The sequence below is a fragment of the Heloderma suspectum genome, chromosome 12, assembly GCF_057233095.1.
Source record: "Heloderma suspectum isolate Gila_16-S chromosome 12, 16-S_ref, whole genome shotgun sequence".
Taxonomy (NCBI): Eukaryota; Metazoa; Chordata; class Lepidosauria; order Squamata; family Helodermatidae; genus Heloderma; species Heloderma suspectum.
This window is the reverse complement of record NC_139469.1, coordinates 16,488,058-16,506,204: the sequence shown is the minus strand read 5'-3', so window position 1 is coordinate 16,506,204 and position 18,147 is coordinate 16,488,058. Positions and strand designations below refer to the sequence as shown.

The following is an 18,147-nucleotide window of genomic DNA, read 5'->3' as shown; positions in this document are numbered from 1 at the left end:
TCCTAGCTCAGCTGGGCTATCTCCCTCCGACTCAATGACCAGGTCACTGCAGGTAGTTTGGGTCATGACAACTGGGCAACTCCATCTGTTGACGATACTAGACCTGTACCGAATGCTGCAGCCAGTATCTTCAAGATCAGAATGTGAGCATTTACACAGCCGACTCTGTTGCTCCGTCAGGAAGGAAGGCGATCTTCCAGCCCAGCTCTGTGGTGGGTCAGTGACCAAGGAGACCAAGTGAAGTGGAGCTTTGCGGAGCTGGCGCTCAAATCCAAGAAAGCGGCCAGGGTGCTTTCTGAGCAGTGCGGCCTACAGAAAGGAGACCGGGTGATTGTCATCTTGCCACGGATACCCGAATGGTGGCTCATAAACGTGGCTTGTATCCGAACAGGTTAGCAGGAACAACGTTCATTTGTTGAGCCAAATGTTGACTGGAGGTGAAGGTGGAGTGAGGGGGATGGAACCCTCTGAATATGGGATCAGTATCCATCCCTTTTTTGTTGCTGTTTTTATTGTGGTTTTATTGCTTTTAAAAACCATATCGATCTTTATTATGTGCTTTACTATTGTATGCCTCCTTGGGAGGGCACCTGCTCTGGAAGGCAGCCAAGAAATATTTTAAATCATAATAAATAATAATCCCTTCCCATTTCCCAGCATAGGAGCTGACATCTGCATACACATCTGGGCCATCTTTTTGTGGCCAACACTTATTTTTGACCAGGGTTGGGCAACTTGTGGCTTTCCAGATGTTTTGGCCTACAATTCCCATCATCTCTCATCATTGGCTATGCTGGCTAGGGCCAATAGGAGTTGAAGGCCAAAACTTGGGAGGGCCACAAATTGTCTGCCCCTGTTTTAGGTCAAGAGCCTCCCTTGTTTCTAGATTCCATTATCCTGCAACCACCGCTGGAGAAAAGCATGCCTGTATGCACCATTAGCGGAGCTTAACATTCCCCCCCAAGAGATCGCATGACTGCAGAAATAACCATAATAGTACAGTTGCTTGCTCCACTCACCTGTCCCACATGATGTATCCTTGCAACAGCCCTGGGGGAAATCTGCCTGCAGGATTTTTGCTGTTTGAACTAGAAACAGAGATCGCTGGGAGTTTTTAGCTACAGTCTGCTGAAATTGCGCAAACTGGGGCGGGGAGGGATCTTCTGCCTATTTGCCTCTCCTTGTACTCTTATAAAACACTAAAGGTACAATCCTATGCATGTTTAGACAGAGAAATGTCCTACAACTCCCAGAGTTTCCCACTCAGTGGAGGCTGATGACTCCAATGTCAGGAGGTCTATAAATCCGCTCTGGGTTTCAGTCAGAACTCCAAAGGAGCTATCCAAGGTGCTGGACTCAATCCCCAGAATAGGTTCAGCACCTTGGATAACTCCTTTAGAGTTCTGGCTGAAACCCAGAGGAGACTCACAGCCCCACCAACTTCAGAGCCACCAGCCTCCACTGCTTAATACATTTTACCCCATTGTTCCTCTAACATCAAGGCATCACACATGGTTTCCTTCTCTCCCTTTTAACCAAACAAGAACTCTGTGAAGTACGTTAAGCTATGAAAAAAAGGACCGCCTTAAGATCTCCCCATAGCTTTTTGAAGCCTGACTGGGGATTTGAACCCAGATCATACACTGTTGGTCTAACCACTGCTTTACACTGCCTCTCACTGGCACCCTCAGTCTCCAGTGCTCTCACAGCCAAAGGAAACTAAATACTGAGGCACCGCCCTTGGAACTCGTCTGCACCCAGAAGAGGGGAGCGTGTAACATCATACTATTATTATTATTATTATTATTATCCTTCCATCAGGAACAGTTCTTATTCCCGGGACAACACAGCTGACGGCGAAAGACATTCTCCATCGGCTCCAGACATCGAAAGCCAGGTGTATCATTACAGATCAGGTTCTGGCCCCAGCTGTAGACACTATCACTTCCAAATGCCCATCTCTAGAATTCAAACTTATTGTGTCCAGGGACCCCCAGGAAGGTTGGCTAAACTTCAACAACCTGATGAAGTAAGTATGCAGATGAATCTCTTCTCTTGGATAGATGGGATATGTATTTCTGTAAGGTGGCACTATGTGGAAGATACTATATGAAAGTAACTGGCGCTATATGAAGGTAACGTTCTTTTGCAGGGGTGGGGAACCTCAGGCCTGGAGGCCAGATCTGGGGCCATGCCTTTTCCCCCAACCACCAATCGTTGGGTGGTTTCCTGGCTTTTGTGCAATTTTCCTCCATTCTAAAAGCTGTACATGCATCTCCGAAGGCTTATAATTATTGGCAGGGAAGAGCTTTAAGCTCAAATATGCTGGCATCTTTGGCATTTTGGTCCTATTTCCTTTTGCCTTTGGCCCTGCCCACCACTGCAGTGTGGCCCCCGAGAGCTTCTCCAGAATGGGATTCGGCCCTTGGGCTGAAAAGGGTCTCCCACCCCTGTTCTATTGGGACAACACAGAGTTTGACAAGTGCAACCCAGTGACCACGGGGACTAAAAGGCAGTGAATAAGCACAAAACAGCCAGATGCCCAAGCTAACCCATAGGCAGCTGTCAGAGATGAGCCAGGAGCCGAGAGCCAGAGCTGAGGATTTCACAGCTCACCAGAGCCACAGAGATTGTCAAATGACCTACTGGCATGTTTCATGCCAATTAAAGTTTTTAATATCTTCTAAATGGACTGTAATTGTTGAACTTTCAATGTTACATTGTAAGTTACTGTTATATTGTAATGTCTTATAATTAGGCAACAACTGTGTATGTGGGACACATTAGCCAGTCAAAGAGGCCAAAGGGCCATAGGGGAAAACACACACCCCAGAAACACTTGGGGATGGATACTGTGAGTAGGTGTCTGTATGCTGGAAGCTTCCATTCCAAGGCAAGATGGGGGAGTCATCTACCCACTTTTAAATCCTTCATAGATGATGGCCGTCATCACATCTGGTAGTCCTGAATTCCATAGTTTAACTCTGCACTGTGTGATAAAGTCCTTCCTTTTATCTGTCCCGAATCTCCCACCATTCAGCTTCACTGATGACCCCAGGTTCTAGTATTATGAGAGAGATCTAACTGGAATTCAGAAGGAGTGGAGCACTAGATCGAGCAAACCAGAGGAACAATAAAGGAATGGAATGGGGGAAATCCATTCATCCCTACCTAAAGTCCCCTGGGGGTGATTTGCATCAGCAAGAGTCTGTGTTTGAAGGTTGTGGCTCCTTTGATCTGTTGGCTAACAGGAACAACTCCACATGTTTCCAGACACTGGGGGGTGAAAGAGAACATGTTGTATCAACAGCTTCTTGTTGTGTTCATCCCCCTTGTTGTCCTGTAGCTTGATTGGTTCCTTTCTCCTACTCCCTCCCCTTCCTATTCGTTTTTGCCTCTGCAACAGGCAACAAGTGCTCTCTCCCTGAGGGAAGCAAGTCACCATATCTCACTTGCCTTCACTTGCTTACACTCACACACCCAGCTTTAGCGGGTGCTTGTAGTTGAACAGTGTTAGATAGCTTTCTTCAATGATGTTTAGCAAAGCATGAATAAAGCTGATTGGAACTCCTTCTAAACTGGCTCTAGCCTGTTTATTATTCTCTCTAATGTTAAATGCTGTGTTACCACACTTTCTTTATATAAGGCAACTCTGCAAAAATCACACCAGACTTTCCAACATGATCATGTGGATTTATATTCTGTTTCTTACAGACTTACACCTGCTGAGCACGACTGCGTGGCCACAAAGAGCCATGATCCAATGACAATCTATTTCACCAGTGGCACGACAGGCGCTCCCAAAATGACTGAACATTCTCAGGCTAGTCACGGAATTGGACTCGGTATAAATGGAAGGTATGGAAGGGTTTGTGGGTTGCTGTATTATTATTATTTTTCAGTTTCTTTTCATCTGATCTACCAAATGGTTCAGGCAGAGCACTCTGAGAGAAGATGATAGCACCTGCAGTCCTATATCTACTCCCTTAAACCAACAATGAGAGGTTCAGTAAGGCTCATTGATGGCATAATTCTTTGCAATTTGGCATCATGTTCCAGTCAGATAGTTCAAAGGGGATCTTCCAGGGTCACAGATTTCCATGGCTAACAATTATTTGGTGTTTGAAGTCTTACAGATCTCACTATTTGACAGCAATTGATCTCCTTTGCACAAGCAACATTTTACACACTTTCTTCCTATTATTTAGGTATTGGCTTGCTTTGACCCCCTTGGACATTATTTGGAATACTTCGGACACAGGCTGGGGGAAATCAGCATGGAGCAGTGTTTTCGCACCATGGATCCAGGGGGCGTGCGTGTTTGCACACAGCATGCCACGCTTTGAGCCAAAGCCTGTCCTTGAAGTAAGTGACAAGTATTCACCTAAGTACAAGACTTTCCTTTAGCAGCAGAGTCTGAAGGCCAGTTCTCACAACCAAAGCGGTGTAATGTTGGCTGAGTAGGTGCATAGAATTTGGCTTATGCTGGAGCTGTCCAGTGATTGCTACAGCATGCACCCCCCACTTGCATCTACAAGCACTTTGGTTTCAACAGTATTGTGGTAGTGGCGGAGTTGAGACATCACACCAAACCACGGTTTGCAGTGACCCTGGTTTAGAAGCATGATTTGAGCTTCCAAACAAACAGGCAAACCATAGTTTACAGCAACACGCCTGCCTGCATTTTCCATCTGCTCAGCACATGTTTCTATGATGCAGTGCAAGGATGACTTGGGGTGGAGTGATGAGCAAAAGTGTGGCTTGTTGATTCAGACATCTCGCCAACCCGTAGTGTCAGGCCTTGGCCAAGCTTGGAGACAGGTTGCAGCTGGGGGTCCAGCTTCAGTGCAAGCAGAGAGGATCCAAATGGTCCGAGGCAGAGGACTTGGGCTAAGGTGGGCTGGGGCTTAGATTCCAGAGCAGGTAGACAAGAAGGCGAGGTAAGTCTGTTCAGCAGCATCTCCCAAAGACAATTTACACAGACTGAAGAGCTGATTCAGATGTTAGGGCTTTATAGGACTTGGTAGATCCTGATTGGTTTGTGGGATCAGCTGGCACTAATCAGGCTGGTACTGAATTCTAGAGGGTGCCCTTGACCCACAGAGTTTAATGTGTCAGATTTGCTGAGGACTCAGACCGCTAGAGGCACAGGAAGTTGGCTGCTGGAGGCCTGGGTGTAAGACACCCGCCCCCCCAGTGCTTAATATATAATTAGTACAAACCATGGATTGCAAACGCACTTTAAACCATGGCTTCAGATTCTGATATGCTGGCTTCCATAACCATGGCTTAGCATGCTGTCTGAATTGAACCACTGTGGTGAAACACCACATTATTGCAACTTGAACTAGGCACGTCTTGACGCAATCACACGTGCTCAACTCTGAACACGTCTATTTGGGGTGGTGCACTTGGAAGGCATCTTAAAGGCCTTTCATGCACTATTTGTTTATTTATTTATTCATTCATTTCATTTCTATCCCGCCCTGTATCATTAAGATCTCAGGGCAGCGTACAGATAAAATCAATTTAAACAGTATAAAACAATAAATAATTTAAACAACTAAAAACATATTAAACTATTAAACAAACTAATACAGTTAAAATCTAAAACAATAATAAAACAGTTAAAACAGCATGCTAGGGAATGCATTCACACCCTCAAAGGCTTTGGTAAAAAAAAAAAAAAGCTATGTTTTTACTTGGCGCTGCAATGAGACCAATGTCTGCACCGATTGGGCCCCAAAGGGAGGGCATTCCACAACCAGGGTGCCACAGCAGAGAAGGCCCTCTCCCACATCCCACCACAGTGTATGTCTCACACTGGTGGAACGCACAGGAGGGCCCCTCCAACAGATCAGGCAGGCATATATATACAGTGTGTGTGTGTGTGTGTGTGTGTGTGTATGTATTTCATATACCATAGAGTATCATAGAATCATAGGGTTGGAAGGGTCCTACAAGACCATCGAGTCCAACCCCCTGCTCACTGCAGTAAGCCTGATTCCCAGGCAGTCTCCCATCCAAGTACTAACCAGGGCTGACCCTGCTCAGCTTCGGAAATCAGATGAGATTGGGCGCATCCAGCTCTTTGCACATACCATGGAGCAGGCTTCCTCAATACAACCCTGCACGTCTTTCTCCCTTTTTTGTTGTCTACTGAATGTTATGGTCTGCAAAAAGAGATCTATACTTGGTTGCGTAACCGGATTTTGTTCTTTTAAGCTCTGTCTTTTATAATCATCTAGACTTTGTCCAGGTTTCCTATAACAACTTTCTGTTCTCCTCCAACTGCTTATCGGATGCTAGTACATCACAATTTAACCAGGTAAAGAAATACTTACTACTTGTAATTTTAATGTGCTTTAGTATTGGTATTTCTCACACTGAGGCCTGTTCAGATGATAATGTAAAGTATAGATTCTAAACCATGATTAGATGATTAGCTGCAGCAATGCTCCCGTTCTCCTCCCCAGCTTCACAGGCTCCCACTCCTATGTTCTCCTCCAAGCACAAGAGGGGAAGAGTGAAAGCCTCTTTCACTTCAGAACAAATTACAGTCCTGTGTTATGTCTAAACTTGACCAGCTGTGGCTTACTTTGAACCAAAGTTAACAAACTAGGACCAGACCATGGTTTCAGAACCTGGTTTGTTAACTAAATTTGGTTAGATCCATTTCCTGAGTTTGGATGTTAACACAGAACTGTGGTTTGTTCTAAAGTGAAAGCAGCAGCTTTCATTCTTTTCCTCTGGTGCATGAAGGAGGAGGCGAAGGAAAGGAAAGGAAAGGAAAGGAAAGGAAAGGAAAGGAAAGGAAAGGAAAGGAAAGGAAAGGAAAGTGTGCAAGGCCAAGGCTTGCTCTAGCTCATTTCCGATCATCTAAGCCAGGGTGGAGAATGTGTGATGTTGGACTGCAACTCTATCAGCTCTAACCAGCATAGCCAGTAGTGAAGGAGTTGCAGCCCAACAGCATCTGGAGGGCCACACGTTCCCCACCCCAGATCTAAACCATGGTTTAGATGATCGTCTGATTCCACGTGAGAGTGGAATCTCACAACCTTTTGTTGTATGATGGCTGCTCAAAATAATTATCTGATACTGCATCTAGCCAAGTAGAGAGCTGTTCACCTGTAGCTTCTGTTCACAGGGTGAATTAAATATCACCATCCCACAGCTGTTCAGGAGCCTAAGAAAAGTGAAGGGCTTGGCAGGGGATACGTTAGCACAGGGTGGGGGGAACCAAATTTCCTCACTGGCAAAAGACTGCCATTTCAGTGTCGGGAAACCTTATGAGGGTGGCTTGTTTCATAACAATTTAGTTAAGATTAATCACAGTTTAGGATTCAGACTTAATGTTAGGGCTGTGCACTTCTTTGGTCCAAATCCCAAAGCAAATGATGGTGATTCGGACAGCTTCGGTCCGAATCCAAAGCGGGCCCAGAGCAGTCCGAAGTGGGTCGAAGAGATCCGAAGGGCTTCAGATTGCTTCAGACAATTCTGAAGCCCAAACAGCCTGTCTGAGCAAATGTAACAACTTGCTAGAGAAGGGATGGGGAGAGGAGGAGTTGGGAGGGGGGAACTGAGCCTTGAGAAGTGAAATCTCTAGGTGCTAATAGCGCTGAACTTTTAACCCAGCAGTTTGTTTCCTTGCTTTGTACTGTTTGTTCTTTGGCTCCCTGCCCTTCTCAGTTACTCTTCCTTCCCTTCCCTTCCCATTTTTCAATTCTCTATATTCTTTAAAAAAAAAACCAAAGAATACAAAAAAAGAAGCCCAGAACCCCTTTTCTGTTAGGCCTTAGTGTTATTTCCCTTCCCCTCACCCCTTCACTTGTATTTTCTTTCTGTATCTGATTTTCTTTTGGTCGTGTGTGTATGTGTGTGCACTGTGTGAGTGCACCATATACATACATTATTGTGCACAAACAGTATGTGGCCAAAGCAGTACACTAATGCACAGTCCAATATATACTGTGGGACAAGCAGTACACAATACACATAATATGAAGCATCACCACTTTTGCTGATTTTCCAAGACACTTTGCCTGTTGCTTGTTTTCCCTTGTGTATATCAAATGACCATAAGAAGAATATGATCAGACTGGGCTGTATTTTTTTTAATGTTTGCTTCATCTTACCCTTCCTGGGGAAAAGGGCTGCCAAAATGATCAGTGGACTGGAGCAACTCCTCTATAAAAGGCTTCAGTGTTTGGGCTATTTAATTTAGAAGAAAGGCAAATAAGGGGGGACAATATAGAGAGAAAGTGCAGCAGTGCAATTAATAAATAAGCCCCGCTGAGTTCAGTCAGTGTGACTTTTCCAGGTAATGTGTATTGCAATTTGCAGCCAAAGAGATGTTTAACTTTTCTTTCTTCCTTTAATGAGAGCTTCAGATCAGTGGCAGAGTCAGGATAGACAAAAAGAAGGTACTTTTACACTTAAAAAAAAACCTACACCAGAGATTAGGGATAGTGACCTCCTAATTGTCACCTTAAACACCTTCTGATTAGGATCTCTAATCCCATGTGTGGCTGACAATTTTTTACCTTTTGTTTTAGTTTCTGAGAGAAAAGGAAATTTTATGCATGGCTAGTACAAAAACTACTGGGCAAACTGTCCGAAGTTTGGCAGGTTCAGTCACCTCCATTGGGGATGCCAAGTGCTCAGATTTCATGCTGTTCTGTGGAAGCACTGAAGAATTACAGCTCTTTGCTTTGAGAGACTTGAAAAAATCAAATTTTACCTGCACCTAGCAAAAAGACTACTAGGCCAAACTGTCTGAAATTTGGCAGGTACAGTCATCTCCACTGGGGATGCCAGGTCCCCAAATTTCATGTATTTATCATAAAAACTGAGAAACTTATGGTCATTTCTATTTTCCAATGCAAGTCAATGGGAAAACGCAAAATCCGAATAATTTGGATATAGATTCGGCTCTGAACTGGATCGGATGAGGTTCGAATCAGTCTGAAGCAAATCAGGGCTGATTCAGAAGATTCTAATCGGCCCCTGAAGGGAATCGGGAGTGGGGGGAGTCTGTGCACAGCCCTACTTAATCTTAGACTGTGGTTCATCTAAACTGGAAGTGCTTCTCATCTCCTTCTTATGGCTATGCTAGAGAAGGTGAGGGGAACACATGACCCCAGGGGGAGGCTAGGCTAGTTCTCAAAACACTAGGGGTGCTTCCAGACAGAAGGCTCCTAATGCTACTGATTAGAAGACATTCCATCCTTTTCTCATTAACGGATTTTCCGTGGTAAGAGAAAAGACAGAAAAAGCTGTAGGAAAACACAGGAGTGTTTGGAAGATGACGATCTGTATACCCCTGCAAAATTCTGTGAATGCAGCAGAGCAATTGCACCATAAAAGCCTCGTTTGGAAGAATACCAAAATCATGGATTAGCGTTACATCCAAACACACCCAATGTATCTGCTTTAGGCAGCTTTTAGGCAGGGGTGGGGGATATGTGGCCCTCCAGATGTTGTTGGACTACAATTCCCATCATGCCTGACCATCAGCCATGCTGGCTGGGGCTGATGAGAGTTAGAGTTCAGCAACATCTGGATGGCCACTGGCTCCCATCCCCTGTGATCAACAGTGTTGTTGCCCAGGCAAAATCTCAGCCCAAATAGGAAACCTTTTATATTCTTTCTTGGTCATGAAAAGTCAAGGTCCAGCCAAGGTAGGAGGAGTCACTCCAAAACAAAGGAATCTTTTTCTGCCTGGGGCATGCTCTGAAAAGCAGCAGTATACAGTATTCTGGGACCTCATTTCAAGTCCAAGCAATAGTAAAGAGAAAGGTAGAGAGCTTGTACCAACAGACTTCACGGCAACCATCTCAAAGGTCTTTTGCTTTGTTCTCCAAAGTTGTGCATGCCAGTGAACACGAGCACTAGAAAGCCATTTTTAAACTTGATTGTTAACCATTTACAAACTGTACAGCCCCTTCTCTCTTCTCCCCCATTTATCCACAGTTATAAATTCCACAGTCTGAAGCACTGTGTGAGTGCCGGAGAGCCCATGAACCCTGAGGTGATGGAGAAATGGAAAACAGAAACTGGGCTGGATATCTATGAAGGCTACGGGCAGACAGAAACAGTAAGCTGATCTGTTCGGATGACAGAGGAAGAGTTCACCAAGCTGTGATTGTCTTTCATATTCACTTGCCCCCCGAAAAAGATTAACAAAATAGCATCCAGTTAATGACGTAAAACATAAAATCTAGTATTGTTATTGGTATTAGGGTTGCAACATTTAATCAATCTATGTTAGATTAAATGGTTAATCATCTTATCAATATGTAACTAGGTTCTTGTGGGGTTTTAGTAGGTCACCTGCCTTCATCCCACTCATTGAAAAGTTTCTTGATAACAGATGTCACCAGGCAGTGACCCCTACCCACACCCCCAAAAACCTTTTAAGTCTTTTCAGCCATGCTTTACTTTTTCCCTCCACTTAAAATAGGTGCTGGTTTGTGCAACTTTCAAGGGGATGAAAATTAAGCCAGGCTCTATGGGGAAACCTTCTCCAACCTACGACACTCAGGTACTGTATGCAGTGCCAGCATCAGGCTTTGAGGGGCCACCAAAAGTCCCTATTACAGTTTCCCAAGGGAAATCATATGTATCTATGAAGCTGCCTTTTGAAGACACTGGCTTCACTGTTTCAAGACACTGGTTGACTGTTGGTTCACCAGCTACTCACTGGCTGTGGTTCTGCAGGATCTCAGATGTGGGACTTTCCCAGCCCTATTTGAAGATGTCAGGGACTGGACCTGGTACTTTCTGCATGCAAAGCATGTGCTTAACCACTGGGCCACTCCCTCAGATTCCCCCCACCAACCAGGGCCAACCCTACCATTAAGCAGAGGCGGCCACTTCAGGCACCAGAGGTTCAGAGGCACGGTACGGATAGACCTCAAGGTACCACCTGCCCTGCCCTGCCCTGCCCTGTGCCCGCTAAAATATCCTACTGCCCTCAGGTACAGCAGAGGACTGTCCTGTTACCAGTGTTTAGGGATGTCTGTTGCTGGGAAATCCGGTTCTTTTTTGGCTCCACAGAGTGCTGCGCAGAGTATGACTCGCTTTGCATCTGTGAGCTGAGCTGCAGGGTGTTCCCCAAACTCCGGGAACTTTTTTGCACTTGGGGGTGGGGGGGTGGGGGAGGCTCTGTAATCTGCACAAATTTCTGAGCAATCTGAGGAAATTACGGCTGAATTTGCGCAAATTACACAAATGTAGCTGTAATTTGCACAAATTCGGCTGCAATTTGCATAGATGGCTCGAAAATTTGTGCAACTGGCAGAACTTTCCCCCAAAATACGCAAAATCCTAGAAAATCCTCAAACTGGCCCGACTTGCCGCAGATTGAGTTGGTGCCACATCAGGAAGTGAAACGAAGTCTGAGGTGGGGTGGGGGGCAAGCCCAGGAAAACTCATCAAACTCCACCACCCAAATGGATCTGTCCAACATTCATACCAGTGTTGAAATAAGATTCAACTGCCAGTTTGGTCAGTTTTGTACATGGAATTGAGTGGCGAGGGGGAGGCACCATCTTGTCCTTTGTTTCAGGCAGCAAAATATTTTGGGGCAGCCCTGCCCTTAATCCAAACTTGTAATTGATAATTTTTAAAAACATGAAATCCTATTTTGACATTCATCTGGAGTGTCTCGTGTTTGCTTCTAGATAATAGATGAAGACTGTAATATTTTGCCTCCTGGGAAAGAAGGAGACATTGCTCTCCGAATTAGACCTACAAGACCATTTTGCCTTTTCACTCAATACACGGTAAGCATTCAAAGAGCAGAGCCAATTAGGAAACAGAAACTATAACACTGCAATTGTGACCATAACTGTTGCTGGTCCAACTCAGGTGCAAGTTTGAACAACAAGATCACGGGACAGTGTTTTACTACAGTTGCAGGGTGGTATGTTAAGTTCAGTAGCCCAGTGGTCATTTTAGGCCTCAGAATGAGAAACAGAGTGAAGGATGCAAGGGACATAAAGAGCAGTTGTACGTTGTGGTATGCCTTCCCCAACCCGGTACACTCTAGATGTTTTAGACTACAAATCCCATTATTCCTAGACCTTGGCTATGTTTTCTGGGTTTGGTGGGAGTTGTACTTAAGAACATAAGAAGAGCCATGCTGGATCAGACCAAAGGTCTATCTAGTCCAGCATTCTGTTCACACCATGGCCAATCAGCTGCCCATGGGAAGCCCACAAGTAGGACATGAGTACAGCAGCACCTTCCCACCCATGTTCCCCAGCAACTGGTGTACATAGGCATACTGCCTCTGGTACTGGAGGTACTCCAAAACATTTGGAGGGCTGATGTTGGAGAAGGCTAGAACCTCACAAGAAAGCAGCTGGGCATTGATAAGGTTGGCTCTTTCCTTTAAACCTACCTCCTCCTTAGTTTTAAGGAACCCACAAATCCACTGGTAAAAGCAGTCCCAGTAAAACAGCCTTGTAAATAAGCCTTGAAAAGTTACTTGCAAAACTTGGTTACTAGCCTATGCTATGTTACTATGTCCCTCCTCCACAGCCAGCATGGAAACACAGACTGTTAGACTAGGGTTTTTTTTAGGATTTCTACCAAGTAGGCTGGCTGAATATGGAGGGATTTCTCTACCAATCTGCTGCATTTCAGTGTTGATTGTGGAGGAAGGGACTTTCTTTCATCCACAGCTAGCACAGAAACGAAGCAGGGCTACAGAGGAATGGAGCAATCTGTCCCTCTTCTGCTAGTATTCTCAGTTGCTTGCATGGAATTCCATGTACTCACCTGCATGAATTTCCAAATCGCCTACAACAAGGTGAGTTGTTCAATACAAACATGCTGTAATGTCTTTCCTTTGAATACCTACTTCTGAAGATGAGTTCTGTGTAATTCAAAAGCTCCCTTCTTGCATTTTGAAAGTTAACCAGTTCAGTCAAAAGAATGTATTGGCTTGTGGACTCTGTGTTTCTTGTGGCATTCTAACATTTTTGATCAGACAGATGTCTTGGCAAACTAATACTAATGTCAAATCAGTTTTGAGAATGACTTGAATGCTGTCTAAATCTAAAACATTTAGGGCACAATCCTATTGAGATAGATGGTCGCCTCCAACTTCATCTGACATCAGAGGTGACCGCCTATCCAATGCAGGGCGGCTGAAGCACGGAGGAGAGGATTCTTTCTGGGCTCTGGCTGCCCCTGCACTTTGCCTTAGACTTGCCCCATTTCAGGTGTCTAAGCACGGTTTCGGGGAAGGGGTGGGAACGGGGCTGGAGACCGCATAGGAAGCTAGCTATCTAGAACAGATTCAGAGGTATCCTCCCCTCCCGACCTCCGGGAACAGTCCCTTCTCAGCTTGTCCATGCTCTGTGTCATGCGAACACACAGGCATGGAGGGGCAGCTGCTGCACTTCTCCCCACCCTGGCTACGAGGGGGAGGGGAGAACAGTTACCCAGCTACGAGCTCGTAGCACTGTCTACAAGCTCAGAGCTGGGAAACCAAGAAATCCTATCTCCCCCAGACACTGTCTAGGGGACATAGGATTACTCTCTCCCCTCTCCTTGAATTTTATTTCTTTACACATAGTTATATTGTATTGTACTAATTTGTTATAAACTGAATGTTATGGTATTCTACAGTAGGGGAAGTATATGTTCTGGTTATTTAAAGCAAATTGTTGTATTTATTTATCAAGCAAATTGTATTTATTTATCAGTAAAAAATTAAATAGTTTAAAGGGTGCAATCCTATGCATGTTTAGACAGAAAAAAGTCTTAGAACTCCCAGCATGACCCAGCCTATATGGCTGGCTGGGGCCTGCTGGGAGTTGTAGGACTTTTTTCTGTCTAAACATGCATAGAATTGCACCCTAAGATACTTGTTGTTGTTGTTGTTGTTTATTCGGTCAGTCGCTTCCGACTCTTCGTGACTTCATGGACCAGCCCACTCCAGAGCTTCCTGTCGGCCGTCGCCACCCCCAGCTCCCCCAAGGTCGTGTCCGTCACCTCCAGAATATCATCCATCCATCTTGCCCTTGGTCAGCCACTCTTCCTTTTGCCTTCCACTTTCCCTAGCATCAGCATCTTCTCCAGGGTATCCTGTCTTCTCATGATGTGGCCAAAGTACTTCAGTTTTGCCTTTAATATCCTTCCCTCAAGTGAGCAGTCTGGCTTTATTTCCTGGAGTATGGACTGGTTTGATCTTCTTGCAGTCCAAGGCACTCTCAGAATTTTCCTCCAGCACCACAGTTCAAAAGCATCTATCTTCCTTCGCTCAGCCTTCCTTATGGTCCAGCTCTCGCAGCCATAGGTTACTATGGGGAATTCCATTGCTTGAACTATACAGACCTTTGTTGTCAGTGTGCTGTCTCTGCTCTTCACTATTTTATCAAGATTTGTCATTGCTGTCCTCCCAAGAAGTAAACGTCTTCTGATTTCCTGGCTGCAGTCAGCATCTGCAGTAATCTTTGCGCCTAGAAAGACAAAGTCTGTCACTGCCTCCACGTTTTCTCCCTCTGTTTGCCAGTTATCAGTCAAACTGGTTGCCATAATCTTGGTTTTTTCAGGTTTAACTGCAACCCAGCTTTTGCACTTTCTTCTTTCACCTTCGTCATAAGGTTCCTCAGCTCCACCTCGCTTTCAGCCATCAAAGTGGTATCATCTGCATATCGGAGATCGTTAATGTTTCTTCCAGCGATTTTAACTCCAGCCTTGGCTTCATCAAGCCCAGCACGTCGCATGATGTGTTCTGCATACAGGTAGGGTGAGAGTATACAACCCTGCCGTACTCCTTTCCCAATCTTAAACCAGTCCGTTGTTCCATGGTCTGTTCTTACCGTTGCTACTTGGTCGTTATACAGATTCCTCAAGAGGCAGACAAGATGAGTTGGTATCCCCATCCCACCAAGAACTTGCCACAATTTGTGATGATCCACACAGTCAAAGGCTTTAGAATAGTCAGTAAAACAGAAATAGATGTCCCTGGCTTTCTCCATTATCCAGCGGATATTGGCAATTTGGTCTCTAGTTCCTCTGCCTTTTCGAAACCCAGCTTGTACATCTGGCAATTCTCGTTCCATGAATTGCTGGAGTCTACCTTGCAAGATCTTGAGCATTACCTTACTGGCATGTGAAATAAGTGCCACTGTTCGATAGTTTGAACATTCTTTGGCGCTTCCTTTTTTTGATATGGGGATATAAGTTGATTTTTTCCAGTCTGTTGGCCATTCTTGAGTTTTCCAAATTTTCTGGCATATGGTATGCATCACCTTAACAGCATCATCTTGCAAGATTTTAAACAGTTCAGCTGGGATACTGTCATCTCCTGCTGCCTTGTTATTAGCAATGCTTCTTAAGGCCCATTCAACCTCACTCTTCAGGATGTCTGGCTCTAGCTCACTGACCACACCATCAAATCTATCCCCGATATTATTATCCTTCCTATACAGATCTTCCATATATTCTTGCCACCTTTTCTTGATCTCTTCTGCTTCTGTTAGGTCCTTGCCGTCTTTGTTTTTGATCATACCCATTTTTGCCTGGAATTTACCTCCGATGTTTCTAATTTTCTGGAAGAGGTCTCTTGTCCTTCCTATTCTATTATCTTCTTCCACTTCCGCACATTGCTTGTTTAAAAATAATGCCTTATCTCTTCTGGCTAACCTCTGGAATTTTGCATTTAATTGGGCATATCTCCCCCTATCACTGTTGCCTTTTGCTTTCCTTCTTTCTTGGGCTGCTTCCAGTGTCTCAGCAGACAGCCATCTTGCCTTCTTAGTTTTCTTTTTCTTTGGGACGTTTTTTGTTGCCGCCTCCTGAACAATGTTGCGAACTTCTGTCCATAGTTCTTCCGGGACCCTATCTACTAAATCTAGTCCCTTAAATCTATTCTTCACCTCCACTGCATATTCATGAGGAATATTCGTGAGCTCATATCTAACTGATCTGTGGGTCTTCCCTATTCTCTTTAGTCTGATTCTAAACTGTGCAATAAGAAGTTCGTGATCTGAACTACAATCAGCTCCAGGTCTTGTTTTTACCAACTGCATAGACGTCCGCCACCTTTGGCTACAAAGGATGTAGTCAATCTGATTTCGGTGTCGACCGTCTGGTGAAGTCCATGTATAAAGTCGTCTCTTAGGTTGTTGGAAGACAGTGTTTGTTATGCACAGTGAGTTGTCTGGGCAAAATTCTATCAGCCTATGTCCTGCTTCATTTTGTTCTCCCAGACCATGCTTGCCTGTAATTCCAGGTGTCGTTTGACTACCCACCTTAGCATTCCAGTCTCCTGTAATGAAAATAACATCTTTGTTTGGCATACTATCCAGCAGGTGCTGCAGATCCTCATAGAACTGATCTACTTCTGCTTCTTCAGCATCTGTGGTTGGGGCGTATACCTGGATCACTGTGATGTTAAAAGGCTTACCCTGAATTCGAATTGAGATAATTGTCATTTTTTGGATTGTATCCAAGCACTGCTTTAGCCACTTTATTATTAATTATGAAGGCTACTCCATTTCTTCTGTGGTCCTCTTGTCCACAGTAGTAGATCTGGTGGTCATTTGATGTGAAGTGGCCCATTCCAGTCCATTTCAGTTCACTGACACCCAAAATGTCTATATTTAATCTTGACATCTCCCCAATAACCACATCCAATTTGCTGTCAGGGTGGACACTGAGCCCATAGAATCCCAGAGTAGTTCTGATTCTGAGGAAGAGCAGTCACTCCTGGGAGAGGAGCACGCTCCTCTTTCCCAGGGCCCACAGCTGACGGAGATTCCTCCCACCAGCATTCCTAGATTAGAAAGCAGTCCAGGGAGTGACCGAGCAGAGATAGCAGACTTGGTGGATGCGCAACGCAGAGAGCGGTGCCAGATGGAGGGCACAGAAAGGAGGCGCAGTGCCCGGTTGGCGTGCAAACAACGGCTGCGCCCAGAGGATCCAAGGGAAAAGGGGAGGGACACTCCCTAGTCCTTAAGTTCAGGGGTCTGCCAGTAATTCCCTTTCAAACGGGGACCAACTGTTTCAACTTAGGGCATAGGTACTCTGCTGCTCAGATCTAGTTGCTACCTGTAGAGTTGTTAAGTTGTAAAAGAAGAATAAAGCTTTGAAAGGAATCCCTTTGTCTGTGTCTGGACTTGGTTACTGGATTAGACTGAGAGAGGCCTCCAAGGAGCCCTTGACATTTGCCCTGGCTCATAGATCTTACATTCCAGGTCCCTATGGTGTGTTGATCTTTAGAACATCGGATTCGTCGTTCACCACCAGCACCATCGGCTGCTAGCCGTCCTTTCGGCTTTGAGCTAGCTGCGTCATCACATCTGGGGCTAGTTGAACTTATCCTCTGTTCCTCCCCAGTAGCATTTTGACCATCTTCCGACCTGGGAGTCCCATCTTCCGATGGTATACCGACATATCTCTGGTTGTACTGATCCATTTAGTTTTCATGGCAAGAATACTGGGGTGGGTTGCCGTTTCCTTCCCCAGGGATCGTATTTAGTCTGACCTCTCTGCCATGACCTTCCCATCTTGGGTGTCCCTTCATGGTTTAGCTCATGACGTCACACCACGACAAGGTAACGATTCACTAGTATCAGTAAATGAATGCATTTTACAAGGACCTGTTCCTGTATACCAGGATGATCCAGAAAGAACAGCTTCAACCATACGTGGGAACTTCTATATCACTGGGGACAGAGCGATTAAGGATGAAGATGGCTACTTCTGGTTCATAGGAAGAGCGGATGATGTCATCAATTCTGCTGGGTAACATTAACACACATGCATTACCAGTACAATATTACACACACTTCTAAGCATTTTTAGTCACAGACAAAAGTAGTAAAAGGTACCTTAAAGGTATATTCATTCGTGTACTGCAATCTTAGTCATAGAACTAGAATAGACTCAGGAAATTGTACAATAAACAAAGGCAGCTGTGTTGCCCATATAAAAAATTCCAAAATCCATAGTGTAATATCTTTATTAGACTGACTCAAAGATCACAAAACGTGCTAGCTTTCGAGATCTCCAGATCTCTTCATCAGGCAAGATGTTACCAAAAGCAGGTTGGGGGGGGAATCGGGAGGATGGGGAAAGCTGACTAGAGTTGTAGGCAGAATGCCTGCATGATCAGAGTCTTAAAAT

The 18,147-nt window shown here is 44.9% G+C and overlaps 2 protein-coding genes across 3 annotated transcripts in view; one reads left to right on the top strand and one right to left on the bottom strand.

Annotated features, from left to right (window-relative positions):
• The window catches only part of ERI2 (ERI1 exoribonuclease family member 2), a 45,434-nt gene that overhangs the window by 5,502 nt on the left and 21,785 nt on the right, over positions 1 to 18,147 (bottom strand). The window lies entirely within an intron of this gene.
• LOC146336607 (acyl-coenzyme A synthetase ACSM3, mitochondrial-like) overlaps positions 1 to 18,147 on the top strand; it is a 32,167-nt gene that overhangs the window by 5,653 nt on the left and 8,367 nt on the right. For both annotated transcript variants that reach the window (XM_084818557.1, XM_084818556.1), the window contains 9 exons: positions 181 to 391; positions 1,822 to 2,029; positions 3,715 to 3,858; positions 4,209 to 4,365; positions 6,249 to 6,328; positions 9,973 to 10,096; positions 10,463 to 10,543; positions 11,685 to 11,786; positions 17,639 to 17,766. In XM_084818557.1, the coding sequence (XP_084674683.1) occupies positions 181 to 391; positions 1,822 to 2,029; positions 3,715 to 3,858; positions 4,209 to 4,365; positions 6,249 to 6,328; positions 9,973 to 10,096; positions 10,463 to 10,543; positions 11,685 to 11,786; positions 17,639 to 17,766 (1,235 nt within the window). The remainder of the gene's footprint in view (positions 1 to 180; positions 392 to 1,821; positions 2,030 to 3,714; positions 3,859 to 4,208; positions 4,366 to 6,248; positions 6,329 to 9,972; positions 10,097 to 10,462; positions 10,544 to 11,684; positions 11,787 to 17,638; positions 17,767 to 18,147) is intronic.